General features: G+C 43.4%; 1 protein-coding gene and 1 long non-coding RNA gene across 2 annotated transcripts in view; one reads left to right on the top strand and one right to left on the bottom strand.

The window, feature by feature from the left end:
• The window catches only part of LOC134310025 (SH3 and multiple ankyrin repeat domains protein 2), a 68,498-nt gene that overhangs the window by 23,846 nt on the left and 30,442 nt on the right, over positions 1–14,210 (bottom strand). Inside the window, exons 7-16 of the mRNA XM_062991542.1 lie at positions 11,679–11,846; positions 10,685–10,801; positions 10,328–10,405; positions 10,168–10,234; positions 9,083–9,258; positions 8,877–8,995; positions 8,280–8,297; positions 7,480–7,586; positions 6,471–6,584; positions 5,259–5,337 (exon numbers count right to left, since the gene is read on the bottom strand). Coding sequence (XP_062847612.1) covers positions 5,259–5,337; positions 6,471–6,584; positions 7,480–7,586; positions 8,280–8,297; positions 8,877–8,995; positions 9,083–9,258; positions 10,168–10,234; positions 10,328–10,405; positions 10,685–10,801; positions 11,679–11,846 — 1,043 coding nt within the window. The remainder of the gene's footprint in view (positions 1–5,258; positions 5,338–6,470; positions 6,585–7,479; positions 7,587–8,279; positions 8,298–8,876; positions 8,996–9,082; positions 9,259–10,167; positions 10,235–10,327; positions 10,406–10,684; positions 10,802–11,678; positions 11,847–14,210) is intronic.
• LOC134310026 (uncharacterized) overlaps positions 12,353–14,210 on the top strand; it is a 22,556-nt gene continuing 20,698 nt past the window's right edge. Inside the window, exon 1 of the long non-coding RNA XR_010011265.1 lies at positions 12,353–12,584. This is a non-coding gene — a long non-coding RNA (uncharacterized LOC134310026). The remainder of the gene's footprint in view (positions 12,585–14,210) is intronic.

Genomic DNA, 14,210 nt, shown 5'->3' with positions numbered 1-14,210 from the left:
AACAGCGGCGTTTAATTCTATTGAAACCATCATTAGCTCTTACAAGCATGCATTCATCTCTCGCTCCTCCGGCTCCCTGTCCTCCTCTCTCTCTCTCTCTCTCTCTCTCGCTTGCTCTCTCACACACACTCTCTCTCTCCCCCCCCCCCCACACACACACACACACTCGCTCTCGCTTGCTCTCTCACGCTCTCTCTCCGCTGCAGATGGAAGATAAGGCCGTACGTCTGTACCTGTAAATGAACCAAACGCTGCGGTTTTGGGGGCTGACTGAGGGCCAGGAGGAGGAGAGCGAGAGAGGAAGAGGAAGATCCCTCTCTCCATATCCCCCCATCATCGCTATTCCTCCCCCCTCACCCCTCTCTCCTCCTCCTGTTACCCTCCTACCCCTCAGAGAGAGAGAGAGAGAGAGAGAGAGAGAGAGAGAGAGAGAGAGAGAGAGAGAGAGAGAGACTGCGACGGATGAGAGAGCAAGAAGAAAGAAAGAGATGAGGATGCTAAGTGAGAAAGGACACGAGTGAGAAAGGTAGAGAGACACGGGGGGGGCGAGAGCAGGTGTGTATAGTTGTTCAACACACACTCTCACACACACACACACACACACACACACACACTCACACACACACACACACACACACACACACTCACACACACTCACACACACACACACACACACACCACACCACACACCAGGTTCATTAAGACTGACTCATCGTTCTTCAGTGCACACTTTATAACAAACACACACACACTACATACATAACACACACACACACTACATACACAATACACACAAATAATACACACACTGTACACAATGCACACCCTACACACACACACAAAGTACACAACACACACACAAAGTACACAAAACACAGTCACTACACATTTACAAACACACACTACATACACACACAATATGTACACAATACATACAGAATGCACACAAATAACACACACTGTACACAATACACACCCTACACACACTACGTACACAACACTCCCACAAAGTACACAAAACACACACACACACAACACATACACACACACTACATACACACTACATACACAATACACACACTACATACAGAATGCACGCAAACAATACACACACTACATGCACACACAAAGTACACAATACACACACATAGAGTCAATACACATTCACACACACACTGTACAAAATTCACACACACACACACACACACACACACTACATATATAACACACAAATACACACACTACATACACACAGTACATAGAGAATACACACACACCGCATACACACAATATGTACGTACACACACACTACATACAGAATACACTACACACACACTACATACACAGAGATAATGCACACACACACTACATACACACACACTACATACACAATACATACATAATACACACACTACATACACAACACACATTCACTACACACAGAATCCATACACATACTATATACACACACACACACACACACACACACACTCACTATACGTCTTTACATTCATCAGAATTGATTGGACACGTTTATTTAAAATGATTTATATTTCTGACTGAATACAACTCCAGTATATAAGGATTAAGGGCCCTGCTCAGGGGTCCAAACAGCTAGAACCAGCAACCTTCTAAACAAGTATTAATCCAGCTTAAAATGAGCTCCTACTGCCCAGTACACACACACACACACACACACACACATATATATATATATATATAGTTTTTATATGTCTAATACACACACACACACACATATTGTGTACTGTGTGTAGTGTATATGTGTATATATACATGTGCAGTTTTTATGTCTAATACACACACACACACATACACACAAACACACATATATATACTGTGTACTGTATATATGTGAGTCCATATATGTGTAGTATGTACATGTGTACTGTATATACAGTGTATCACAAAAGTGAGTACACCCCTCACATTTCTGCAGATATTTAAGTATATCTTTTCATGGGACAACACTGACAAAATGACACTTTGACACAATGAAAAGTAGTCTGTGTGCAGCTTATATAACAGTGTAAATTTATTCTTCCCTTAAAATAACTCAATATACAGCAATTAATGTCTAAACCACCGGCAACAAAAGTGAGTACACCCCTAAGAGACTACACCCCTAAATGTCCAAATTGAGCACTGCTTGTCATTTTTCCTCCAAAATGTCATATGATTTGTTAGTGTTACTAGGTCTCAGGTGTGCATAGGGAGCAGGTGTGTTCAATTTAGTAGTACAGCTCTCACACTCTCTCATACTAGTCACTGAAAGTTCCAACATGGCACCTCATGGCAAAGAACTCTCTGAGGATCTTAAAAGACGAATTGTTGCGCTACATGAAGATGGCCAAGGCTACAAGAAGATTGCCAACACCCTGAAACTGAGCTGCAGCACAGTGGCCAAGATCATCCAGCGTTTTAAAAGAGCAGGGTCCACTCAGAACAGACCTCGCGTTGGTCGTCCAAAGAAGCTGAGTGCACGTGCTCAGCGTCACATCCAACTGCTGTCTTTGAAAGATAGGTGCAGGAGTGCTGTCAGCATTGCTGCAGAGATTGAAAAGGCGGGGGGTCAGCCTGTCAGTGCTCAGACCATACGCCGCACACTACATCAAATTGGTCTGCATGGCTGTCACCCCAGAAGGAAGCCTCTTCTGAAGTCTCTACACAAGAAAGCCCGCAAACAGTTTGCTGAAGACATGTCAACAAAGGACATGGATTACTGGAACCATGTCCTATGGTCTGATGAGACCAAGATTAATTTGTTTGGTTCAGATGGTCTCAAGCATGTGTGGCGGCAATCAGGTGAGGAGTACAAAGATAAGTGTGTCATGCCTACAGTCAAGCATGGTGGTGGGAATGCCATGGTCTGGGGCTGCATGAGTGCAGCAGGTGTTGGGGAGTTACATTTCATTGAGGGACACATGAACTCCAATATGTACTGTGAAATACTGAAGCAGAGCATGATCCCCTCCCTCCGGAAACTGGGTCGCAGGGCAGTGTTCCAGCATGATAATGACCCCAAACACACCTCTAAGACGACCACTGCTTTATTGAAGAGGCTGAGGGTAAAGGTGATGGACTGGCCAAGCATGTCTCCAGACCTAAGCCCAATAGAACATCTTTGGGGCATCCTCAAGCGGAAGGTGGAGGAGCGCAAAGTCTCGAATATCCGCCAGCTCCGTGATGTCGTCATGGAGGAGTGGAAAAGCATTCCAGTGGCAACCTGTGAAGCTCTGGTAAACTCCATGCCCAGGAGAGTTAAGGCAGTTCTGGGAAATAATGGTGGCCACACAAAATATTGACACTTCAGGAACTTTCACTAAGGGGTGTACTCACTTTTGTTGCCGGTGGTTTAGACATTAATGGCTGTATATTGAGTTATTTTGAGGGAAGAATAAATTTACACTGTTATATAAGCTGCACACAGACTACTTTTCATTGTGTCAAAGTGTCATTTTGTCAGTGTTGTCCCATGAAAAGATATACTTAAATATCTGCAGAAATGTGAGGGGTGTACTCACTTTTGTGATACACTGTATGTGCACATACATATGTAGTGTGTGTATGTATATATACAAATGTGCAGTTTTTAAATGTCTACTTAACACAAGTACACTCACACACACTCACACACACACCTACACACACACACACACACTTGTGAATGACTAAGTGCTGTGATTGAAGGTTAAACAAATTGAGATTTCAGTGCTTTATAATGATGCTGAATTTGATTGTCATAGAAACGCTCTCACTGGGTGCGAGGCACATGAGTAAACTGGCACAGGCGGCACACACCAACACATTCACACACACACACACACACACACACACACACACTAACACACACACACCAACACACACACGAGCAGATATCAGTGCAGTACTGGTGTATCCAGGACCTCCAGTGCATTATTGTTTTGGGAACAGGTAACATCTAAACCGTAACTGCAACATCTCATCAGAAACAAACAATCAGTTAAATCAGTTTTAACATAACATTTATAATATATAATATAATCTGAAACTAAAAGTGATGTTTTTATTTCTCTCACGTGTTTTTGCATTAAGCTCAAACCTGTTTAGTTTATTTTAAGTCATTTAAAATTCCACCTGCAGGTTTTTGGTTTGAATCTCATCATGTCTGGCAGAGATCCCATCAGTGATGTTAGTTTATCTTCTGAATAAGTCTGAGCTGATATATTTATTCCTGGAGATCTCCATCCTCGCCAGGATCTGCTCATCTTACTAAACCACGGCGCGTCTATTATAATCGCCTCCGTGCTCCCCTCTGCTGGTTATGAGTGGTACTGCAGGTGGGCGTGCATTTATTAAATTTTTTTACATTTTTGGAACTGGGGGTGTAAATGTCGGGCACAGTGAGAAAAAAAGTGTCTTTCCCTACCCTACACACTTAGTCATTTCCAGTTCCCTACCTATATGTGCTACAGGGACAAAAGTATGTGGACGCCCCTTCTAATAACTGAATTGGGACACAACAGTTGCCAACTTGTAAGGACAGTAGCACAGTGGTTAAGGCACTGGACTAGTAATCAGAAAGTTGCAGGTTCAAGCCCCACATATGCCATTGTTGGGCCCTTGAGCAAGGCCCTTAACCCTCAACTGCTTGGGTTGTATACGTTCACAACTGTAAGTCTGCTAAATTACAAAAATGTAAATGTAAATGTTGTAATAAACAAGGTGCTTCCAACATGCAGCAAAAGTTTAGGGAAGGTCCTTTCCTGTTCCAGCATGACTGTGCCCCTCTGTAGTGTCCTGCACAGAGCCCTGAGCTCAGCCCCACTCAACAGCTCTGGGATGAACCAGAACATCAACTGATCCATCAGTGCCCAGCCGTACAAATGGGCCCAAATTCCCATACGAAGACACGCTCCAAAGTCTTGTAAGAAGCTTCTTAGTAGGTCACACAGTTTTAACACCATTTGTATTTGAAATGGGACGTCCGACAATCTCATGCTCAGGTGTCCAAATACTTTTGACCATATAGTGTATGTTTACATTTTGGTGACATTGAGTTCTTAGGTTGAGGGTTTGGGATCAGTAGGGTAACTATTATCCCTGGACTGGATCACAAACATGATCTCCATGATCTCAAAAAGCTCAGACTATAGTCGGACATAGCCGTGTGTTAGGCAGTAAGAGACTTTCATGGGCGGGGCTTGGTCACATGATTCCTGGTCACATGATTCTTGGTCATATAGGAATAATAAACCTACCTGGGTACCTCCAGTCCATCGTAGGTTCCCACAGTGTAGTGACGGAACAGTTTCCTCTTGGCTTTCTCACTGCGACTCTCTGAGAAACAAGAAAAACAAACAAAATAATATATAAAATATAACAAAACAATACTGACAAAGTGACTTACAGTTATGACTGATACAGTTTGAGCAATGGAGGGTTAGGGGCCTTGCTCAAGGGCCCAACAGTGGCAACCCGGCAGTAGTGGGGTTTAAACCAGCAATTTTTCAATTGCTAGTCCAGTACCTTAACCAGCAGGTGATAATTTCAGATTTCATTCAGATAAACAAACTAAGAACAGAGAATGAAATGTAACTAGATGGGAGCCCGGTGGGTGAAGCTTTGGGCTATCAGACGGAATGTTGTGGGTTTGTATCCCAGCTCCATCGTGCAGCTACTGCTGGGCCCTTGGGTAAGGCCCTTAACCCTCTTAGCTCCTGTGTTCTGAACACAGGTTCCAGCAAGCTGGGATACACGGAAGAAACATTTCTTTGTACTAAACACATGTTTATGTACATATGATTATTATTATTATTATACAAATATTAATATTATTTTTATTATTATTCTTTATTATTATTATTATTTTAATATTTTTATTTTTATTATTATTATTTAATTATTACTATTATTATTATTATTATTATTTTATTATTATTGTTATCATTATTATTATTATATTTTTATTATTATTATTATTATTATTAATAATAATAATATTATTATTATCATTGATATTATTTTTATTATTATTATTATTATTATTATTATTATATTTTATTATATGTTATAATTATTATTAATTATTATTATATTATTATTATTATGTTTTATTATATTATATTACATTACATTACATTACATTACATTACATTACATTACATTACTATATTATATTATATTATATTATATTATATTATATTATTATTAACTAGGAACAAGTAAACATTTGAACAGTTATGAATCAGTGCATGACTAAGGGAGAACGGAACACTAGGGTTCTTATCCACAGCTAATCAGGGGGCGTGGGGATCAGGTGAGGGTAATAAATAGGGAACAAATCAGAAGTAAGGGCCAGTGACAAAAACTCCAGAGCTGAACCTCAGGGGAGACACTATGCACCCACTGTTCCACTGGCTGGGTGCTCCTGATTAACAGTAGTTGGGTGTAGGTGGTGATGGTGTGTGTACCTGGTCTCTGTTCTTGGTTTTGGGGTGGAACTTCCTCCACACACTCGGCAGGAAACCAACCGGTGCGACCTTTAACTGTTCCCTCCCAGAACCCGCCTTCACCGACACTCAACACTGCAACATATACACACACACACACACACACACACACACACACACACACAAACATGTTCTGAAACACACTGCTGGTGTTACTCAAACACACCCCCTCATTACAAAACTGTTGGGACGGGAGGAGAAACGTAAAGAAAAACAGAACACAGTATGTGGACACCCCTCCTAATGATTAAATGTACTTGTTTCTGCCACATCCATTCCTAACAGGTGTATACACATTTTATAAGGTAAATTACATACTCCTAACACTGTGTAAACAGTTTGGGGAAGTCCTGTTCCTCTTTCAGCATGATGACACCCCTGAGCACAAAGTGAGCTCCATAAAGACCTGGTTCCACTAGTCGTGTAGAAACTGGTGAACGCTCGACATGACTCAACACTTTCGGGATGGATGACAAGGATGAATCTCATTGACTCAACTGACTGAATGAGGGGCACAAATTCCCACAGTCAAACAGTAAGGCTTCCCAGAAGGGTGGATGATATTAGAGCAGTTCGATATACTGTAAATGCTCAGGTGTCCAAATACTTTTGTCCATAAAAAACTCACAATGTAAGCATATATGTACAAGCCAAGCGTTTGGGGGTCAAGGGCCTTGCTCAGGGGCTCAACAGTGACAAAAGTGGCAGGTGTAGGGCTTAAACCAGCAACCTTCCGATTACTAGTCCAGCACCTTACCTCTAAATACACACTAATCATGCTAAAAAAGAAAGGAGAACTCCCCAAACTGTTTATAGGGGCGTCCACATACTTTTGACCCTTCATTGTACATTATAAGACATTGGTGGTAAAGTTGGGCACAATTCACTAAACACCCATAACAGTAAAAGCTGAGAGGTGTGTATTACTTTCTGTACATGCAGTTATGGATTACACACACAGAGATCTGACCTTTGACCTTGTCCCCTTTGCTGAGACTCAGTTCTCGATCCCCCTGAGCAGAATGAGATCGGGTCGCGACAAAAACCCGACCAGGAACGGCGGAGTACAACCTCCTCCTCTGTGGAACACTAACGGGGGAGAGAGAGACAGTTTAGGTTCAGTACACTTCTGTAATGATCAAGTCGAGGCTGCCGTGCCAACAATGCTGCTCCTGCTAGATGTGATGGAAGCCTGTTTACCTACTCGAGGTTGAGTCCTGCAAGTCGAGACTGCCGTGCCAACAATGCTGCTCCTGCTAGATGTAACGGACACCTGTTTACCGACCCGAGGTTGAATCCTGCAAGTCGAGACTGCCATGCCAATAATGCTGCTCCTGCTAGATGTGATGGAAACCTGTTTACCTACTCGAGGTTGAGTCCTGCAAGTCGAGACTGCCGTGCCAACAATGCTGCTCCTGCTAGATGTGACGGACACTTGCCGTGCTTGTATCGAAAATGTCAAGAACTCAGTACGGACTTTATCACAGACTGGACTGAATAATGAGGAACTCAGGGAGGATGGAGGTTCCTGCTGAGTCCTCTCAAGGTTCCTTCCTGCCCTTCACCTTCACCCTCGACTGCTCAACGGGGTTTTTTTGGTCTGTTGGTCCTGAATTCTGTAAAGTTGCTTTGAGACAATGTCTATTGTAAAAAGCGCTATATAAATAAATTTGACTTGACCTGACCTTAGAAAACTCTGTTTTTATCCCAATTTTCTCCCCTAATTTAGTCGTATCCAATTACCCTGATTGCGTTACGCCTCACCTCTACCGATACAACCCTCCACCACTGACTGAGATGCTTCACACTTGACAAACTCCCCCTCCAACACGTGAGCAGTGCCGACTGCATCTTTTCACCCGCATGAGGTGAGTTCATATGTGGATCAGCTTTGTGTACGGAGAGCCACACCCTGATCAGCATTATTCCACAACTCAACAGAGGTCGTAATTGCACCAGTTATGAGGAACCCTGGTCCGACTCATCCCACTCTATGAACAACAGCCAATCGTTGTTCATGTGGCCGCCCAGCCCAGACGGATGGCATTCAAAATCCCAGCTCTGGTGTGCTGAGAACGTTGCTTTGTCACTGTCATTAAGGATCTTGGTTTCCATTCAGTCTTTGACGAACCTGCTCTGCACCGTCTCTATAATCCTGGTGTACTGAAGGTGTCCAGAACCTTCCAATCAGAGATCCATGTTCTACCAATCTGAACTGCTAACAGCCTCCAACAAGCCTGTTTTGGTGACACTTCTGAGGAGCCAGTTTCAGTGATGGTCTACATGAACGCTGTTACCTTATAGAATGTTTGGTGGAGTGTTTAGATGTCTAGAGAGCCTAAGAGAAGACAGTAACCCAGTCCTTACCCCTGTCTGCCTCGCTGCTTTTTTTGTTTGTCCTCGGTTTCTCCTCGTCCTCTGGATGGAGAGCGGGTTCGAGCTCCACGAGGACTGCTGGAGCTCCTCAGAGCAAAGGAAGAACGACGCTAAAAGGGAAACACAGTGAGTGACTGATCTAAACACCTTCAGTGATGGACAGTGAAGCTCTCCAAAGTTCTGGGGTTCAGGTTTACCTGTGTAGTCGCAGGCGCGGTAGTGGGTGGGGCCGCGGGGTCAGGAAGTGTAGCCATGGTGTTCTCACTCTTCGCCCTCAGAAGGGGGTGTTGATGGGGAAGGGACATGTTTACAGCCAGGGCACGCCCACTTTCAGCTCGCTGGGGGGCGAATTTAGGAGACTCCAAAAATGGGACTGTGGAAATAAGAGAGGAAAACTGAGAGGAAAGAAACTGCCGCCTCCCTGGCCCAGATTCTGCTCTTCTGCCCCCATTTTCCAATAGTTCTATTGGTCACCCTTGGGATTTTAAAGCAGGGCCTGTTTTAGTGCTCTAGATGGCTGTAGAGATGAGCAGAGGGCTCTGATTACATCTGCCCTGCCACTTAAGGCCAGCAGTGGGCATGGAGGTGCAGATTACTGCCTCTTTATTAAAGCAGTCTCTGTGCCTGATCAGTCGGAATTTCTATGGTTGTTCCTGTGTCCCTGGTCCTTCTCCTGATCAAATCTGCGAGGCTACAGTTTCCATTGGTCGCTGGCCCTGATCAAGACCTCAAAGGTTTTTATTTCTGTCTTTATTTCTGATCTAGTTCCTTCAGGAGCTCCAGTTTCCTCCCACAGTCCAAAGACCTGCGTGTTCTGCTCTGTGATGGACGACCTGTCCGGGGTGTTTCTTACCTGTCCCGTAGCTTCCTTTTAGGTCCTGCTGAGAACCCTGGGATTATATCAAGAATCCAAGACAGGTGGAGATACTGTCCACTATAGAAATGAGGAACTTCCTTTTCCATAGATCCCTGTTCTGTAGAACTCCTGTATGTAATGTATGTTCCTCTTCTGGTTTTTCTAAACTGTTCCAGACCCCTGCTGAGGAACTTTACCACCTCTTTATCCAATTTAGGGTCGCAGTGGGTCTGATTCACTGGGTGAAAGGTAGGGAACCCCCTGGACAGGTCACCATTCCATCACAAGGTACACATGCAGGTCCTTATACTGTGGGAGGAAACCGGAGCACCCGGAGGAAACCGAACCCTGGATCTTCTAGCTGTGAGGTGACAGTGCTACCCACCATGCCACCTAGATTTACAGCTTATATCCTCTCGTACTCACCTATATCTGAGTCATTGTGGTTTTTGATGATCTCTCCAAGTTCAAAATGTCCGGACATCACAGCAACCTGAAAACAAACACCGTCCACATGAGGTTCCACTGGAGTTATAAGGAACAGGCGGAGTGTCTTTTATTATTATTATTATTTATTTATTTATACCTGAAAGGGGGTCTGTCCATGGTTGTTCTTCATCTCCTTATTGGCTCCCCTGTAGAGCAGAACTCTCACACAGCTCTCCTGATTAGACAGAAAGTGAGAAGCTAAATGATCCTCCACCTGAGGAACTGCAGCTAAATTATTAAGGCGCCTCAGTAGGAGCATTTTAAGGAATCTAAGAAATTAGACACGCCCTCTTCTCAGGAGTGTAGGATGATGGGAAATGTGTGTGTAGAGAGAGCACCAGGTTTTAAGACCCTGGGTTTATCAGTGATTGTGTACTGAGCTGCTGGTGTAAATATGTCCGGGTGTTACCTATATAAGCTGTAGGTCATTGATTGTGTGTTTATAACAGCGTACCTTATTGTACAGGGCGCTGATGTGCAGGGCCGTGTTTCCTGATGCATTCTGGGAAGACGTGTCCGCTCCATAGAACAGCAGGTGCTCTAAATGCTGAGCAAAGCCGTGCTGACACGCCTGTGGGGGGAGCAGAGACAGGACAAGAGTTATCATCACCCACGTTCAACAAACGTCTTTATACTTTTGATTCTCTAAACCAAACGATCACATGCACTTATAACAGGGCTGAAAATCCTGCTTTGTGATTGGCCGACAGCTGGGTATTGATTTTGATTGGATGCAGTTGAATCTCAGCTCTAAATCAAACAAATTCTCAACAAACAAATCAGCTACCAGGTGTTTCTGTTAGCTGGTAGAGACTTGCTAGGTGGTTGGTTTGGTATCCCTGGTGATTGGTAGGTGGTTCCTAGTGGGTTGGTAGAGCTTTGCTGGGTGATTGTGTTATCCAAGTGATTAGTAGATAATTGCTCGGTGGTTGTTATGGGACTGTAGGTGATTGGTTGATGCTGCTGTGGGTTGATAGATGATTACAAGTGGTTGGCAAATTGTTGATAGGTGTTTTTTTTCCCAGGTGGTTGGTAGGGTGTGGCTAGATGGTTCCTAAAAACTCAGCTGATTGTCAGGGGGGTCTAGGTGGTTGGTAGGATGTTGTTTGGAGATTGTTATGGTAACCCAGATGCTTGGTAGAGAGTTCCAGGTGGTTGGTAGGATGTTGCTGGTAACCCAGGTGGTTGGTAAGAAGTTGTTAGATGGTTGTTACAATAATTGGTTGTATCAGTAAGATGGTTGGTAGAAAGTTGGTAGAAACCCAGGTTGTTGGTAAGAAGTTCTAGGAGGTTGGTAGTACGTTCCTTGATGGTTGTTATAGTAAGTTGGTAGGGATTTCCAGGTGGTTGGTAGGATGTTGTAAGATGGTTGTTACGATAACCATGGTTATGGAATGTATAAAATTGAAACAACACCCCCAAACACACACACACACACACACACAGACCTGGTGCGATTCATCCCAGCCGTTCTCATCCCGGGTGCCCAGTCGCGCTCTGTAGTATAACAGCGTCTCACAACCGGAAGTGTCTCCGCCCGTCAGGACCGCGTGGTACAGAGGGGTCAACCCACACCGGTCCTTATACTCCGGGGACACGCCCATGGACAGAAAGGTCTAGAGGTACAGAGAGAGGGGAGGAGTCAAAAACCAGAGGAGGAATTCATCAACCTAACCAGAGGAAGGTGTGTGTAGGTGTGTGTGTAGGTGTGTGTGTAGGTGTGTGTGTGTGTGTGTGTGTGTGTGTGTGTGTGTGTCAGTGTTAATTTCGTTGACGAATGATTTTCGTCATAGTTTTCGTCAACAAATCTTTTTTTCATGACGAAAACGAGACGATAACTAAATAAAAACTACAGAAACGAATTAAAAACTACAACAAAATGAATCGACACTTTCGTCAAAGAAATAAAAATGAGACGAAAATGTTTGGCAGGGACGACATCCAATCAGAACTGATTTAGTTTTGTGGAAGGTAGGGACAAGTTAGAAAGAGATCCAATCAGAACTACTTTAGCGTATGTGGAGGGGCGGGACAAGCCGATTAGCCATCCAATCAGTACTGATCTTTTGCAGTACCGCGGTAAGACCACACTCGCACAAGTTTGATCTAAACCCAGGAAGAGCAGACCAGCCTGTGAACTTTCTTTACTCATGGAACCAGGTTAACTCCACAATGTCAACAGGGAGAAAGAGGAGAGTCGATATATCTGGACACATTTCTCATTTGACGTCGTGAAATACAAGACGATGTGTAAACCATGTGGGGCGACGATCTCGGGTAAAAACACAACACATCTGAAACATCTGGCACCGCTGGCAGTATAATGGCAACATAACGGCACAGCTGCTTTTACGGTACCCAGTTTTATAAAGAATGTAATATACAATTAGTTATGAACAATTTATATATGTTTCAGGCAGAGCGGAACTACTGCTCATTAATATTTTATTATTGTTCTGCTCAATAAGCAGCTCAGGTAAATAAAGATGTTTGAAATAAGTTACATCTGGTTCAAACATTAATAATATTCCATAACTGGTTAAAAATGTTTCATTTTGTGTAAGTGTATATAATGACTTAAATAATTTAAGGGAACTGATAAAAAAGCATTTACATTTTACACCCTTTATATTTTAGTCGACTGAATCCACTGTAGATTTAGTCGACTATATTCTTATGATAATTAGTCGACTAAAACTAAACTAAAACTAAAATAATTAAGACAAACTAAATTAAGACTTCCTGTCAAAATTAACACTGGTGTGTGTAGGTGTGTGTAGGTGTGTGTAGGTGTGTGTAAGTGTGTGTAAGTGTGTGTAAGTGTGTGTAAGTGTGTGTGTAGGTGTGTGTAGGTGTGTGTGTAGGTGTGTGTGTAGGTGTGTGTAAGTGTGTGTGTAGGTGTGTGTAGGTGTGTGTAGGTGTGTGTAGGTGTGTGTAAGTGTGTGTAAGTGTGTGTAAGTGTGTGTAAGTGTGTGTGTAGGTGTGTGTAGGTGTGTGTGTAGGTGTGTGTGTAGGTGTGTGTAAGTGTGTGTGTAGGTGTGTGTAGGTGTGTGTAAGTGTGTGTGTAAGTGTGTGTGTAGGTGTGTGTAGGTGTGTGTAGGTGTGTGTAGGTGTGTGTAAGTGTGTGTAAGTGTGTGTAAGTGTGTGTAAGTGTGTGTGTAGGTGTGTGTAGGTGTGTGTGTAGGTGTGTGTGTAGGTGTGTGTAAGTGTGTGTGTAGGTGTGTGTAGGTGTGTGTAAGTGTGTGTGTAAGTGTGTGTGTAGGTGTGTGTAAGTGTGTGTAAGTGTGTGTAGGTGTGTGTAAGTGTGTGTGTAAGTGTGTGTGTAGGTGTGTGTAAGTGTGTGTAAGTGTGTGTAAGTGTGTGTGTAGGTGTGTGTAAGTGTGTGTAAGTGTGTGTAGGTGTGTGTAAGTGTGTGTGTAGGTGTGTGTAGGTGTGTGTAAGTGTGTGTGTAGGTGTGTGTAGGTGTGTGTAAGTGTGTGTGTAGGTGTGTGTAGGTGTGTGTAAGTGTGTGTGTAAGTGTGTGTGTAGGTGTGTGTAAGTGTGTGTAAGTGTGTGTAAGTGTGTGTGTAGGTGTGTGTAAGTGTGTGTAAGTGTGTGTAGGTGTGTGTAAGTGTGTGTGTAGGTGTGTGTAGGTGTGTGTAAGTGTGTGTGTAAGTGTGTGTGTAGGTGTGTGTAAGTGTGTGTAAGTGTGTGTAGGTGTGTGTAAGTGTGTGTGTAAGTGTGTGTGTAGGTGTGTGTAAGTGTGTGTAAGTGTGTGTAAGTGTGTGTAGGTGTGTGTAAGTGTGTGTGTAAGTGTGTGTGTAGGTGTGTGTAAGTGTGTGTAAGTGTGTGTGTAAGTGTGTGTGTAGGTGTGTGTAAGTGTGTGTGTAAGTGTGTGTGTAGGTGTGTGTAGGTGTGTGTAGGTGTGTGTAAGTGTGTGTAAGTGTGTGTAAGTGTGTGTAAGTGTGTGTGTAGGTGTGTGTAGGTGTGTGTGTAGGTGT

This window comes from Trichomycterus rosablanca, chromosome 3 (genome assembly GCF_030014385.1).
Source record: "Trichomycterus rosablanca isolate fTriRos1 chromosome 3, fTriRos1.hap1, whole genome shotgun sequence".
Taxonomy (NCBI): domain Eukaryota; kingdom Metazoa; phylum Chordata; class Actinopteri; order Siluriformes; family Trichomycteridae; genus Trichomycterus; species Trichomycterus rosablanca.
Note: the sequence above shows the minus strand (reverse complement) of the source record. Positions and strands in the feature narration are given on the sequence as shown.